The sequence below is a fragment of the Lynx canadensis genome, chromosome C1, assembly GCF_007474595.2.
Source record: "Lynx canadensis isolate LIC74 chromosome C1, mLynCan4.pri.v2, whole genome shotgun sequence".
NCBI lineage: Eukaryota > Metazoa > Chordata > Mammalia > Carnivora > Felidae > Lynx > Lynx canadensis.
In genome coordinates, this window is record NC_044310.1 from 117,637,829 (window position 1) to 117,654,152 (window position 16,324).

Consider the following 16,324-nt stretch of genomic DNA (forward strand, 5'->3'; position numbering starts at 1 on the left):
GCTTTACCAAAAACTTGTTAGAACCAGAAGAAAGGCACAATACGTGTGTCAAATGAGGGAAGAAACAGTAATGGATCTAGCAATTCAGTGATTATTGATATTAACAAAGAGCAAAGAATACAACTTAGCAATGGCCACTTCTTAGAATAGAAAGAAGTGTCTATTTCTTTCCCAATGACAACAGTCCCCCTTATCTGTGGGAGATACATTCCAAGACCTCCAGTGGATGTCTGAAACCACACAGACTAACTACCGAACCCAACATATGCTATGTTTTCCTACACATACATACCTATAATAAAACTAAATGTATGAATTAGGCACAATAAGGTATTAATAACAATAATAAAATAGAACAATTATAATATACCACAATAAAAGTTCTGTGAATGTGGTCTCTCTCTCTCTCTCTCTCACAATATCTTATACTGTATTCATCTTTTTTTGTGTGATGCTGTGAGATGATAAAATGCCTACATGATGAGATGAAGTGAGGTGAATGTTGTAAGCGTTGTGATGTAGCGCTGGGCTACCAGTGACCTTCTGACAATATGTCAGAAGGAGGATCATCTGCTTCCAAACTGGGGTTGAACATGGGTAAATGAAACCATGGAAAGCGAAACCACAGAAAAGGAGAGACTACTGTATTTGTAGATCTTAAGGAAAGAAGGTACTTGAAACTTAATGTTAGCATATTTCGACCTCTTCTTCTACAACCCCTCAAAAAACAGGATGCTACGAATTATTTATCCCTAACATCATTTATTTTTTCATTGCTTGCAAGACTGTAATTCTATTATTTGAAAGATGACTAGTGAATGATATTAAACCCAAGAGTCAACAAAGCCTTTATATCAAATAAGCAGTGCACCAGAATTTAATTCAATAAATGGTTTGTGTGTCTGCTACATGCCGAGCAACAGAGGTTACGCTCATTCCCTGCCCTTGATGGATTTAGTCTAATCAAAGAGAAACAACATTAAGAAGAAAAATAAAACACCTCCCACACAAATTCCATCCAGAGATAAAAACACTAAAACTACAGAAAAGAGTTTTGCAAATTTTTTCACGTATATGTGTACATATGTCCACTTATTTAAAAATTGAAAAACTCATACTGTTATGTAATTCTCTTCTTGACATCATTTTATGCCAATTAGTATACTTAAAAAAATCACGATTTTAAAAAAAAAAATTTTTTTTTAACCTTTATTTATTTTTGAGACAGAGAGAGACAGAGCATGAATGGGGGAGGGGCAGAGAGAGGGAGACACAGAATCTGAAACAGGCTCCGGGCTCTGAGCTGTCAGCACAGAGCCTGACGTGGGGCTCAAACTCATGGACTGTGAGATCATAACCTGAGCCAAAGTCGGATGCTTAACCGACTGAGCCACCCAGGCACCCCAAAAAAAAATCACGATTTTTAATGAGCTGCAGAGTATTCCACTGTACAAGTGTGTCAAAATTTACCTAACCAATAGTCTGTTGCTAAATGCTCATGCTTAATTTCTTTTAACCCAGGAAGGGAGACTAGGAGTAGGGAAATCAGAGAAAAAAATTACAGCTAACATTATTAACAGCTATAAATTTAGCCAAGATACTCTATAAAACCAACTACGGATAAGCCATCTCCAAAAGAGTTTTTAATAGCATCTTATAGAGGTATTCTAGTTAATTTATTAATCACACCAAATGAATGAATGTCCCGCTCCAAAAAGAACTTGAGATGTCTTATATATTGTTCCTATGAGTCCTAGACATGACAATTAATGTGTCACTAAGCACATACACACACATCGCCCTCCATCACAGACTTCCAGAAAACAAGGCTTAATGTTTTGATATCCTTATCTCTACATCCTCCCTCTCCTTGCTACTATGAATGTCCTATTCCAGGCCTTAACATTACTTTTATCCCCAGTGTTTGCAATGACTCCTGACTTCAATCTCTGCCCATTCCAAATAATCCTACTCAATATTTCTATATAATGCTTTCTGAAGCAAAATATAACCTCCTGGCTTGAAAAGCTCCTAATGCCAATTATTACGGAATAAATACTGCCTATTTATTATTTAATAGTTTTGGTATTCACTTTGGATGATATAGCCACTAACCCACCTTACAATCTTATCATCTACTACTTACTTTCTCTCAAATACCCTCCAGTCAAATCCCAATGGTACTCAGATCTTTGAAAAGCCTCCAACTTCCTACCCTATTACATATGCTGTTCTCTCATCTAAAATGCACAGGTCAGGGGACACCTGGGTGGCTCAGTGGGTTAAGCAACCAACTTGGCTCAGGTCATGATCTCATGGCTCATGAGTTAGAGCCCCGCATCGGCCTTTGTGCTGATATCTCAGAGCCTGGAGCCTGCTTCAGATTCTGTTTCTCCCTCTCTGTCTCTGCCCCTCTTCCACTCATGCTCTCTCTCTCTCTCTCAAAAATGAATAAACATTAAAAAAAATAACAAAATAAAAAGTTTAATAAACAAATTTATATAAATCTTTTTCTCAAAAATGAATAAACATTAAAAAAAATTTTTTTTTAATAATAAAATGCACAGGTCAGGATCACCTGGGTGGCTCAGTCAGCTAAGCATCCAACTCTTGATTTCAGCTCAGGTCATGATCTCATGATCATGAGTTCGAGCCCCACATCGGGCTCCACGCTGGGCGTGGAGTTGCTTAAGATTCTCTCTCTCCCTCTCTCTGCCCCTTCCCAGCTCGTTTTCTCTTCCTCTCTCTCTCTCACTCACTCAAAAAAACCCAGTAATAATAAAATGCACATGTCAAAGAACATTTATAGCTACAGAATCACAGATCAGAAAGGGATCTTGAAGATAACTTACTCTATTCACCTTAATTTGCAAATCAGTAACTTCCATCACTTACCCAAGAACCCACAATACTCCCATTCTATCACCCTTTCCATTGCACAGTGGTTCTCAAACTCTAGTACGCCCAACAACCAGCCCAGTGGTTACTGAAAAGACAGATTTCTTACCCTCATCTGCAAAGATTATGCTCTAGTAATATGGGCTAGGACCAGAACTCATTTTTTTTTTTGAACAAGAAAATTACAAGAAAAAGAGAATGACATATGAATATGTAGCCTGGTAGCACTTAGCACATCATCTGAAATTTTCCATTTCTGCTCCCATACTGGAATTTCCAAAAAAAAAACAGCTACTCACTGCTACTTGTGCAGAATCCATAAATCTCAGTCCAAAATAGTCACTTTCAATAAGGTCCAAGTGGTACATTATCTGATCAAAGAGCTCTTGTCCTTTGGCTTTTTTCTGAAATGGTAGGAAAATAAATTAATCAATAAATGACTTTAAAGATCAACAAGTGTGAACTGAAGATCTATTTTAAAAAAACATTACTTGCAGGGTGCCTGGGTGGTTTAGCTGGTTAAGCATCCAACTCTTGATTTTCGCTCAGGTCAAGATCTCAGGATTCGTGAGTTTGAGCCCCACGTAGGGCTCTGTGCTGACAGTGCTGACACTGCTTGGAATTCTCTCTCTCTCCTTCTCTGTCCCTCCCCTTCTGGTTTTCTCTCAAAATAAACTTAAAAAAATTTTTTTGGGGAGTGTCTGGATGGCTCAGTCGGTTAAGTGTCAACTTTGGCTCTGGACATGATCTCACGGTTCATGAGTTTGAGCCCCGTGTTGGGCTCTGTGCTGACAGCTCAGAGCCTAGAGCCTGCTTCAGGTTCTGTGTCTCCCTCTCTCTGCCCTCCCCAGCTTGCGCTCTCTCAAAACTGAATAAACATTAAAAAAAAAAAAAAATTAAAATTTTTCAATTAAGTTAAATTTAAAAAATAAAGTAAAAAAACATTACTTGCAATACCAAAAATACTACCATGTATCAAGTAACGGGTAAGATACTATAATTTCCCAATAAACTATTTAAAGCCAAAAGAGAATTTATGATCTATCTGCACTTTCATGGAAAGTGTTACTTCCTATCAACCAATAATTATTATCTTGTACTGAACATTGTGCATAAGGACAAACTCTTATCTTGTTAATTTTTAGAGTCCCTACTTCAAAAGAGCTCTATAATGTAACTGGAGAGAGAAAATACATAAGAAAACTTAAAACACTAACGTACGAATCATGTGGAACTGTGTATTTGCCAACAGATTTTAGAGAAGAGATAGTCATAAGAGACTAGAATCATCAGTCTTGGAGATCAGCCTTAAACTGGAAAACAATGTAAGGTAGAAAATGGCAAAAACAAAACTGGAACATGGGAGGAAATACAGGACAATGAGATAATACTGTCATCAATGCGGAAGACACAAATGGCAGGGGAAGGTAGATAATAAGCAAAGAAACGTGTATGGAAAACGCAGTTCTCAAAGTGTGGTCTCAGGACCCAAGGGTTCCTCCAGATACTTTCAAAAGATCCTCAAGGTCCTAGGATTCTCCCCGTGTAACTCAATCAAAACAACATACTGCAACACAGTAAATGCAGAAGCAGAAACCAGAACCTAAGTATGTTCTATTAGACCAGACATTAATGAGATATGCAAAAGTGCATAAGACAATTACTCTTCTCACTAAATTCTTTTGTTTAGTAAGATAGTTATTTTTCACAAAAATACTTGTATGTTATTAATAACATACAAGGGTTATTTTATGGCTGTTTTAGGTTTTTTAAAGAGTATTTATTTTAAGAAAGAGAGAGAGAGTGTGCACGCAAGCGCGTGGTGAGAGTGGGGGGAGTGAGAGAGAGAGGGAGAGAGGGAGAGAGAGGAGAGAGAGGGAGAGGAGAGAGAGGGAGAAGGAGGGAGGGAGGGAAGGAGGGAGGGGAGAGAGAGAGAGAGAGAGAGAGAGAGAGAGAGAGAGAGAGAGAACGAACATGAATGAATTCCAAGCAGGCTCCATGCTGTCAGCACACAGCCCAACACAGGGCTCGATCCCTCAAATCATGAGATCATGACCTGAGAGGAAATCAAGAGTCAGACACTCAACGGACTGAGCCACCCAGGGACCCCTATTTTTTGCTGTCTTAAAATTATTTTTAAAAATTTTCAGTTTTAAATTCTAATAGGGTAACTATTGATAGCTATAACCCACATAAGCAAAAGCATTGTTAAGATCCTCAATTTTCAACAATTTTCATAAACATCCTAACCATGCCTCTCCTCCTATGTAATTTTAAATTATGACATAGGTATTTCTTGTAAAATTATATATATCTATAGATCTATATATTTTACTCAGTCATCAAACTGTCTTTTAACTGACATCCTTAAAATACAACTTGTATTTTTGCTTTTCCTGCACTTTTTACAATCTTTCTTTTTGATAAATAAAAGTGCTATCCATATATCCCTTTATCAAGAGAAGAACTTTACAATGCCCTCATGCCCATCATTTCCCCTCCATCCAATCCTCATGTCAATGAGCATACTTTCTCTATTTCTTTTCTTTGGTCATGGCTAATTTTTTTTAAGATGACAATCTTTATTTTGGTATTTTGATCATTCTTTATACATCTTACATTTGTACATCACACATACCTAACAGCATCTGCTAGATTTGTTTCTCCACTCGTTTAAGTTCTTCCTACAGAAATGTTCTCCATGTGGGACTTTGTACGGCCTATCTTTAAAGGTCTTCTATGTTTGAGAGTATTTTCAACATGCTTTTATACTTGAATGCTTATTGTCACCTTATAAAATTTAAGGTTCAGAGTTATTTTCTTTCAACACTGTTCAATACTCAAAACGTATTACTCTTTCATCTTCTTACAGCTTATGTGCTGTTGAAAAGTGTGATGACAATTCGAATTCTGGTCCTTAATGTTATTAATTCTTGGTTAGCTTTTAAACTTCTCGATCTCTGATAGTCTTAAATTTCAATACAATGTGTCTAAGTGTGGTTTTTTCCTCATCTCTATATTGTATTCTATTGGGCCTTTTAAATCTGAGATCTTTCATCTCCCTTTAATTCTGGGAAAACAATCTATTATTTCCTCAAATATTTGTCCTCTATTTTTCTAAGTTTCCTACCTAAGTGCCAGCACTTCTACTCTTTTTCTTAAACATGTGTTTATTTAATACTCCCAATTATCCTGATGATTATGGCTTATTTGTCCATTTAATAAATACATAACATAGAAAAAGTTCAGAAGGCTTTAGTAATATGACTCCATTGCATAGCTACAAAAATGACAAGGCTAGAATTTGCATTTTGCTCTCTCCCAAGCTCCAATTTCCTAAGGTTACACACCACACCCAGATTTTAACTGGAATGTCACCTCTCAGATCAGTAATTAGATACCCCCAACTTCTTATCACAACCTCATCTCTATCTTGTTCACAAAATTACTCTCAATGCCTAGATTCTCCAACTACAATGGGAACTTCCAGTACACTGATCCCACTTAACAAGCATCAGTCTCCATTTCTTTTTTTTTTTAACATAACTAAATTTACCATTTTAACATATACAATTCAATGTCATTAAACATATTCCCAATGTGTACAACTGTCACCACCCTTCATTTCCAGAACTTATCATAATACCAATCAGAAACTCTGTACCCATTAAACAACCATTTTTCACACTCCCTCCCTTTAACCCCTAATAACCTCTTTCCTACTTTATGTGGCTCATGAATTTGCCCATTTTACATACATCACATAAGTAGAATCATACAGTATATGTCCTTTTGTGTCTGGCTTATCTCACTTAGCATAATGTTTTCAAGGTTCATCCATGTTGTAGCAGGTTTCAAAATTTCATTCCTTTTTAAAACCGAGTAATATTCCATTGTATGTATATACCGTATCGTTTATCTGGTCATCTGCTGATAAACATCTGGGTTGCTTCCACCTTTTAGCTATTGTGAATACTGCTATGAACACTGGTATACAAGTATCTGTTTGACTCCCTGCTTTCAATACTTTTGGGAATGTACTTAGGAGTGGAATATGATAACCCTATGTTTTTAACTTTTGAGGAACTGCCCAATTGTTTTCCATAGTAGCTGTACCATTTTGCATTCCCACCAGCAATTCATAAGATTCTAATTTCTCCACATCCTCACCAACATTTGTTATTTTCTGGGGTTGTTTTGCTTGGTTTTGTTTGATACAGCCATCCTAATGGATGCGAAAGGACGTGATTTTGATTTGCATTTCCCTAATGCCCTAATGGTGATGTTGAGCATACTTTCAGGTGCTTATTGGCCATCTGCATATTTTCTTAGAGAAATATCTATTCAAGTCCTTTGTACACATTTAAAAGAAAAATTTTACTGAAGTATAGTTAAAATACAACATTACATTAGTTTTAGGCATACAGCATAGTGATTGAACCATTACATAAAGTACAAAACGCTCACCACAGTAAGTGTAGTTATCATCGTCACCATACAAAGTTATTCCAATATGATTGACTATATTCCCTATGCTCTACTTTTGTCACCCTAATTTATTAATTTTATAACTGGAAGTTTGCACTTCTTAGTCCTCTTTTTTTTTTTTTTTTTTTTTTTTTTTTTTTTTTAAATTTTTTTTTTCAACGTTTATTTATTTTTGGGATAGAGAGAGACAGAGCATGAACGGGGGAGGGGCAGAGAGAGAGGGAGACACAGAATCGGAAACAGGCTCCAGGCTCTGAGCCATCAGCCCAGAGCCTGATGCGGGGCTCGAACTCCCGGACCGCGAGATCGTGACCTGGCTGAAGTCGGACGCTTAACCGACTGCGCCACCCAGGCGCCCCTTCTTAGTCCTCTTTTACCTGCTTCACCCACCTCCTGACCCACTACAAATTCATTGTTCAGCTCCATCTAGACCATCACTTGCTGCTTATATTCTTCTTTTCTCCTAATAAATTATTCCAGGTCACCGCCTCACTTGACATCCTGTTTTCTGAAGATTAAGACCATCAAGATATTACCTTTTCATCAGCCTTCCATCTTTCCCAGCAAAGGATGGCAGTGCTTTCTAGAATACTCACTCTATAATCTCCACCTATGTATATAAAACCAATTTCTGAGAAACATTTTTCCTATTCATTTAACAAACTCAGATCTCCTCTATCTAGCCATTCTCTAGATGCTGTTATTTCCTTCCTTCCTGTTACCGCCAAATCTCATGGCAATTCTTCAACTTCCCTTCATAACTAAATAATACTGATTAAGCACCTACTAGGTACAAGGGACTAAAAGAGGTCCAAAAAATATAAGATTGTCCCCAATAATTCCCTTAAATCCTCTATTTCCTTTTTTAGAGATTTTTTAAGTTTACTTATTTTGAGAGAGAGAGAGAGAGACAGAGCATGCGAGCAAGGGAGGAGCAGAAAGAGAAGGAGAAAGGAGAGAGAGAATACCAAGCAGGCTCCACAGTGTCAGCACGCGTTTGAACTCACAAACCAAGAAATCATGACCCGAGCTGAAACCAAGAGAGTTGGAGGCTTACCTGACTGAGCCACCTAGGCTCCCCTGCTTTAAGCCCTCTAAATCTGGCTTCTAAACACATCATTGCACCACTCCATCATAGGGCCCTCCTTTTTCCGCTTCATTCTTTTACTCCTCTCTCAGTGACAGCAGACTATGCTCTCATGATCTTCCACACAATCAATATCCCCCACTCCACCACAGCGAAATTGTATTTTACTCAGGTCTGATCTCCACTTTCTTCCCTGCACCATATCCATGTACTAAGCATTCCTTCTCCTGCAGTCTCACTGCCACGATTAGTCCACAGCCCCATCGTCGTGTGCCTTCATTAATATTCAGTCTCCAGATTTTGTTTTCCTGTAATGAATCAAGGAAATCAACTCTAAATCATCTCTTGAGTACTAAAAAAAAACGTTAAATGGAATATAACACAAGTATGCAAAATTCCATGCATCTTTAAAAACAGGTGTGAGATATAATTCACATATCATTCACCTATTAAAAGTACTAACTTCAGGGGCACCTAGGTGGCTCCGTCAGTTAAGTGTTTGACTTTGGCTCAGGTCATGATCTCATGGTTTGTGAGTTTGAGCCCCATGTTGGGCTCTGTGCTGACAGCTCAGAGCCTGGATTTCGTGTCTCCCTCTCTCTCTCTGCCCCTCTCTGACTCACACTCTGTCTCTCAAAAATAAACATTAATGTTTTTTAAGTACAAAATTCAAAGGTATAATCACAGATATGTACAACCATCACAATTTCAGAACATCTTCATACCTCAAAAAGAAACCTTGTATTTTTTAGCTTTTGCTCCAACCACCATTCCCACCACTCCCTCAGTCCCTACCCATCTGCCCTAGGCAACCACCAAACCACTAATCTACACTTTTTTTTCATATAGATTTCTTTATTCTGGACTTTCATATAAATGGAATCATATAATATGTGGTCCTTTGTGACTGGCTTCTTTCACCCAGCCAATGTTTTCAAAGTTCACCCATGTAGCATGTGTCAGAACTTCATTTCCTTCATGGCCAAATAATATCCCATATTTGGATATAACACATTTTGTTTATCCATTCAACTTTTGAGAGATAGCTGGGGTTTTTTTTCCCACCTTTTGGATAGTAAGAATAACACTGTTATGATCATCTGTGTACAAGTTTTTGTCTAAACCTATGTTTTCAATTCTCTTGGATACATACCTAAAAGTAGAATTGCTGGGTCACATGGTAACTATGTTTAATCACCTGAGGAACTGTAGGCTTTATTCCAAAGCAGATGTACAATTTATAGGACTGTCAAAAATGTAAGAGTGTTAAAGTTTCTCCACATTCTCACCAACACTTAGTATTATCTGACAGCTTCATTTTAACTTTCACAGTTGACATGTAGTATCTCACCATGGTTGTGATTTGCATTTCTCTGCTGACTAATGATGTCAAGCATCATTTCATGTGCCTATCGGTCATTTGCATATCTTATTTGGAGAAGGGTCTATTCAGATCCTTCACCCCCCATCCTCTTTTTTTTTTTTTTTTTTCTTAAAGAGAGAGTGTGAGCAGAGAAGCAGACGGAGAGGGAGAGAGAGAGAATCCTAAGCAGGCTCCATCCCAGTGTGGAGCCTGACACGGGGCTCAATCTCACGACCATAAAATCACGACCTGAGCCCAAATCAAGAGTTGGACACTTAACAGACCAAGCCACCTAGGCACCCCATTGCCCATTTTCAGTGTGTTGTCTTTGGGACGCCTGGGTGGCTCAGTTGGTTAAGCATCCAACTTCGGCTCAAGTCATGATCTCATGGTTCATGGTTGGAGCCCCACGTCAGGCTCTGTGTGGACAGCTCGGAGCCTGGAGCCTGCTTCGAATTCCGTGTCTCCCTCTCTTTGCTCCCTGCCCACCGCCCCCAACTCCTGCTCTGTCTCTCAAAAATAAATAAACATAAAAAAAATTTAATTGGGTTGTCTTTTTATTATTGGGTTCTAACAGTTCTTTATATATTCTAGACGTAAGTGCTTATCAAATATGTAACCTACAAATACTCTTTCCCATTCTGAGAATCTTTTCAGTTTCTTGATGATGGCCTTTGAGACACAAAAGTTCTTCATTTTGATAAAAGTCCAACTTATTTTTTTTATTTTGTTGTCCATGTTTTTCATGTCATACCTAAAAAACCAAATCCAAGGTCATGAAGATTTATCCCTACATTTTGTTTTAAGAGTTTTATCGTCTTATCTTTTATGTTTAGGTCTTTGGTCCATTTTGAGTTAACTTTTGTATATGGTGTCAGCTAAAGTTTCAACTTCACTTTATTCTCTCATATATGGCTATCCAGTTCTCCTACCACCACTGGTTGAAAAGACTATTCTTTCCCCCAATAAATGGCTCTGGAACCCTCATCATAAATCAAATGACCATAACCAAAGCTATCTTGAGAAAGAACAAGGCTGGAGATCTCACAACCTCAAACTTGAAACTACACTACAAAGCTATTTTTTTATACTACAAAGCTATATTAACAAAAGCAGTATGGTACTGGCACAAAAACAGACACATAGATCAATGGAAAAGGACAGAGAACCCAGAAATAAATCCATGCTTATATGCCTAATTAATCTACAACAAATGAAGCAAAAATATACACTAGGGGAAAGACACTCTCTTCAATAAATGGGACTGGGTAAACAGGATAGTCATATGCAAAAGAATGAAACAAGACCACTATCTTATACCATATACAAAAATTAACTCAACATGGATTAAAGACCTAACTGTGAGACCTGAAACCATAAAACTTCCAAAAGAAAATATAGGCAGTAATCTCTCAGATACTGACCTTAGGAATATTTTTCTGGATAACCCTCCTCACACAAGAGAAACAAAACAAAAATAAACATTAGAACTATATCAAACTAAAAAACCTTTGCACAGTGAAAGAAACCATCAACAAAATGAAAAGGAAACCTACCGACTAGGAGAAGATACTTGCAAATGATATGTCCAACAAGATGTTAATACCCAAAATATATAAAGAACTCATAAAACTAAACACCCAAAAAACAAATAATTCAATTAAAAAATGGAGGACATGAATAGACAATTTTTCAAAGAAGCCATCCAGATGGCCAACAGACACATGAAAATATACTCAACATCACTAACCCTCAGGGAAATGCAAATCAAAACCACAGTTGAGTTATCACCTCACACCTATCAGAATGTCTAGTATCAAAAAAGACAAGAAATAAGTGTTGGGCAGAAATAAGGATGTGCAGGAAAAGGGAACCCTCATGCACTGCTAGTGGGAATATAAAGTCGTATAGCCACTATGGAAAACAGTAGGAAGGTTCCTCAAAAAACTAAAAACAGAAATACCATATAATCCAGTAATTCCACTGGTGAGTACTTACACAAACAAAAATGCTTGTCAAAAAGATATATGCACCCCTATGTTTACTGCAGTATTTACAATAGCCAAGATATGGAACCAACCTAAATGTCCACCAATAGATAAATCAATAAAGAAGATGTGGTGTATATACACAATGGAATATTACTCAGTCATAAAAAAAAAAGAATGAATTCTTGCCATCTGTGACAACATGGATGGACCTAGAGGGTATTATACGAAGTGAAATAAGTCAGACACAGGAAAACAAATACCATATAATTTCACTTATGTGCACAATCTAAAAACCAAATGAACAAAACACACAAAAAAACAAACAGATTCATGAATACAGAGGATAAGTTAATGATTGCCAAAGGGGAGGTAGGTGGGTGGGATGGGTCAAATAGGTGAAGGGGGGCGCCTGGGTGGCGCAGTCGGTTAAGCGTCCGACTTCAGCCAGGTCACGATCTCGCGGTCCGTGAGTTCGAGCCCCGCGTCGGGCTCTGGGCTGATGGCTCAGAGCCTGGAGCCTGTTTCCGATTCTGTGTCTCCCTCTCTCTCTGACCCTCCCCCGTTCATGCTCTGTCTCTCTCTGTCCCAAAAATAAATAAAAACGTGGAAAAAAATTAAAAAAAAAAAAATAGGTGAAGGGGACCCAGATATACAAACTTCCAGTTATAAAATAAATAATCACAGTGATGAAAAGCACAGCATTGGAAAAATAGTGTAATAACTTTGTTTGGTAACAGATGGTAATTACACTTATGGCAAGCATTTCATAATGTGCATACAACTGCCTAATCACTGTGTTATATACCTGACACTAATAATATAAGACTGTATGTTAACTATACTGCAATTAAAATTTTTTTAAAAATTCTTTTCATTTAAAATTTTTTTAATGTTTATTTTTCAAGAGACAAAGACAGAGCATGAGTTGGGGAAGGGACAGACAGAGAGGAAGTCACAGAATCTGAAGCAGGCTCCAGGCTCTGTGCCATCTACACAGAGCCTGACATGGGACTCAAACTCATGAACCACGAGACCATGACCTGAACCAAAGGCAGACGCTTAACCGACTGACCCAGCCAGGTGCCCCAAATTTTTTTTCACTTTAAAAGCCAGATAAGAACACACCAAAAAAATTTTGTTAATTAAAAGGAATAGGGGCACCTGGGTGGCTCAGTTAACAGTCCAACTCTTGATTTCGGCTCAGGTCATGATCTCACAGTTTGGTTTCATGCAGGCTGTGTGCTGACAGCATGGAGCCTGCTCGGGATTCTCTCTCTCCCCCCTGTCTCTGCCCCTGCCCTGCTCACACCCTCTCTCTCAGAATAATAAACATGAAAAAAAAAATTAAGAAAAATAAACACAATTAAAAGAAGTAAGTGAGCAAAGGGTTTGAATGGACATTTCTCCAAAGACAATGTAAAAATGGCCAGTAAGCATATAAAAAGATGCTCATCAGTAATCATTAGAAAACTATAAATCAGGGCGCCTGGGTGCCTCAGTGAGTGAAGCATTTAACTTTGGCCCAGGTCATGATCTCACAGTTTGTGGGTTCAAGCCCTGTATTGGGCTCTATGCTGACAGCTCAGAACCTAGAGCCTGCTTCAGATTCTGTGCCTCCCTCTCTCTCTGCCCCTCCCTTGCGTGCTCTCTGTCTCTCTCTCTCTAAAATAAACAAACATTAAAAAAAATTTTTTTTAAAGAAAACTACAAATCAAAACCATAATGAGATATCACCTTACATCCTCTAAGATGACTATAATCAAAAAAATGGAAAATAACAAGTGTTGAGGATGTGGAGACACTGGAGCCCTCCTGCATTACTGGTGGCTATGTAAAATGATACAGCTGCTACAGAAAACAATTTGTCGGTTCCACAAAAAATTAAACATAGAATTATCATATGACCCAGCAATTCCACTCCTAGATATCACACCCCAAAGAACTGAAAACATGTATTCCAACAAACACTTGTACAAGAATATTCATGGCAGCACTATTCACAGTAGCTAAAAGCTGGACACAACCCAAATGTCCACCAACTGATGAATGGATAAACAAAATACAATGCATCATACAATGGAATTTTTTTTAATGTTTATTATTGTTTATTTTTGAGAGAGAGAGAGAGAGAGAGACAGAGAGAGAGACAGAGAGAGAAAGCGCACGCTAGACTGGGGGAGCAGCAGAATGAGAGAGAGACAGAATCTGAAGCAGGCTCCAGGCTCCAAGCTGTCAGCACAGAGCCCGACGTGGGCCTCGAACTCACGAACAGCGAGATCATGACCTGAGCTGAAGTCAGACCTTTAACTGAGCCACCCACGCGCCCCATTTAAGATTTTATTTTTAAGTAATTTCTACACCCAAAACAGGGCTCAAACTCACAACCCCGAGATCAAGAGTTCCATGCTCCACTGACCAAGCCAGTCAGGCACCCCTACGTGCCTATTCTTGTGCCAATAGCACACCATCTTGATTAGTGTTGTTTTACAGTAGGCTTAAAACCAGGAAGTATGAGGGGCATCTGGGTGGCTCAGTTGGTTAAATCCAACTCTTGATTTCGGTTCATGTCAGGATCCCAGGGTCATGGGACCAGGCCCTGTGTTGGGCTCCACACTCAGCATAAAGCCTGCTTAAGATTCTCTACCTCTTCCCTCTGCCCCTCTCCCCTGCTGGGGTGCATACGAGCATGTTCTTGCTCAAAAAAAACAAACACCTAGAAAGTGTGAGTCCTGCTACTTTGTTCTTTTTCCAGTATTGTTTTGGCTATTCTGAGTCCCTTGCAATTCCATATGAATTTTTAAATCAGCTTGTCAATTTCTATAACCAAATCAACTGGTACTCTGATGAGGATTATGTTGACTCTATAGATCAACATGGGGTGTGCTGCCATCTTAACAATGCCTCTCTCTGCCCCTCCCCACTCACGTTCTCTCTCTCTCTAAAATAAACATTAAAAAAATTAAAAACATATATATAATAAATAAAAGTATAACCACACATGGGCTATATAATTTAAACCTTCAGCATCTACATCAGCAAAATAGGTTTATTAAATTACCAAATTGGTTAATCAAACATTTTCTATTAAAGTTCGAAAGATGCAGAATGATACAAGACAGGCTATTACTAAACACTAAGATCATAAATCAACAAAGTTTCTGTGGCCATTTCCAAAGAGAAAATTTAAAAATCAGTCAGAAATTTCCACCCGATGCTTTTATCATTCACCAAAAGGCATTAGGCATTTCTGTAGTTATTTCTTAAAAAGGGGGGGGGGGGGAGTGGTAGGTGGGGAGGAGAGAAGGTAATTAAATCCCTCCCTCAGTTTTGAGAGGAAGAAGTCAGCAAAAGGAAAAAATGGCCATACTACCAGTATATACTAATTTGAAGTCCAAAGATTTAAAGCACTCTATTTAATCACTGATGATCATTTACATATTGCCTAGGCAATCATCTTAGTTCCACACTGGTTTGTTATGATCACTAGTGACCTTAATCCTAGTGGGAAATGAGTATATGCTTCATCCAATTTCTAAAATCAATTCTAAATCCTCTTTTGGAATAACACTAGACTGGTTGAGAAGCTAAATCAAAAAAAAAAAAAAGGGGGGGGACTTTCTTTTTTAGAAATTAACATTCCTCTGGTCTATTTTTTTTTAGTAAAACAGTTTAGCTGGCAGGCCAATGCCCATTTTATACCCATGAAAGGATCTAGAATTAGTTTACCAACTCTAGGATTTCACCTGCAGAGCTGAAAAGGCAATTGTTCTAGTTCCCCAAAGAGTCAAACCTAAAACTCTTGGCTTTTTCACTGCAATTGTCTATGTGAGAGGTCAGCTAGTATTTCTGTCCTTGATCAAGCAATCACATCCACACTACCGAGCATACCAAGCATAGGAAACCATTCTATACCAGTCACTAGCCATTTGTTCCACTACTTTAAAACCTAGTGCTGGGGGCACCTGGGTGGCTCAGTCAGTTAAGCATCCGACTTAGGCTCAGGTTATGATCTCGCAGTTCATAAGTTCAGGCCCTGCATCGGATCGGGTTCTGGGCTGACAGCTCAGAGCCTGGAGCCTTCTTCAGGATTCTGTGTCTCCCTCTCTCTCTGTGCACCTCCTCCACTTACACTCTGTCTCTCCCAAAAACAAATAAATATTTAAAAAAATAAAAAAAAAAAAAGAGTTATTTTGGGGCACCTGGATGGCTCAGTTGGTTAAGCACCTGACTTTGGCTCAGGTCACGATCTCACAGTTTGTGGGTTCAAGCCCTGTGCTGGGCTCTATGCTGACAGCTCAGAGCTTGAAACCTGCTTCAGATTCTGTGTCTCCCTCCCTTTCTCTGCCCCTCCCCTGCTCATGCTCTCTCTGCCTCTCTCAAAACTAAATATTTTATAAATTAAAAACAAACAAACAAACAAAACTAGTGCAGTTTCTCCTCCACTCTACCCTGCCTCTTTAAAAATTTTTTTAATGTTTATTTGGTGGGGGGGGGGGG

General features: G+C 38.4%; 1 protein-coding gene across 1 annotated transcript in view; it reads right to left on the minus strand.

The window, feature by feature from the left end:
• EPB41L5 (erythrocyte membrane protein band 4.1 like 5) overlaps positions 1-16,324 on the minus strand; it is a 142,109-nt gene that overhangs the window by 113,593 nt on the left and 12,192 nt on the right. Inside the window, 1 exon segment of the mRNA XM_030325470.1 lies at positions 3,198-3,302. Coding sequence (XP_030181330.1) covers positions 3,198-3,302 — 105 coding nt within the window.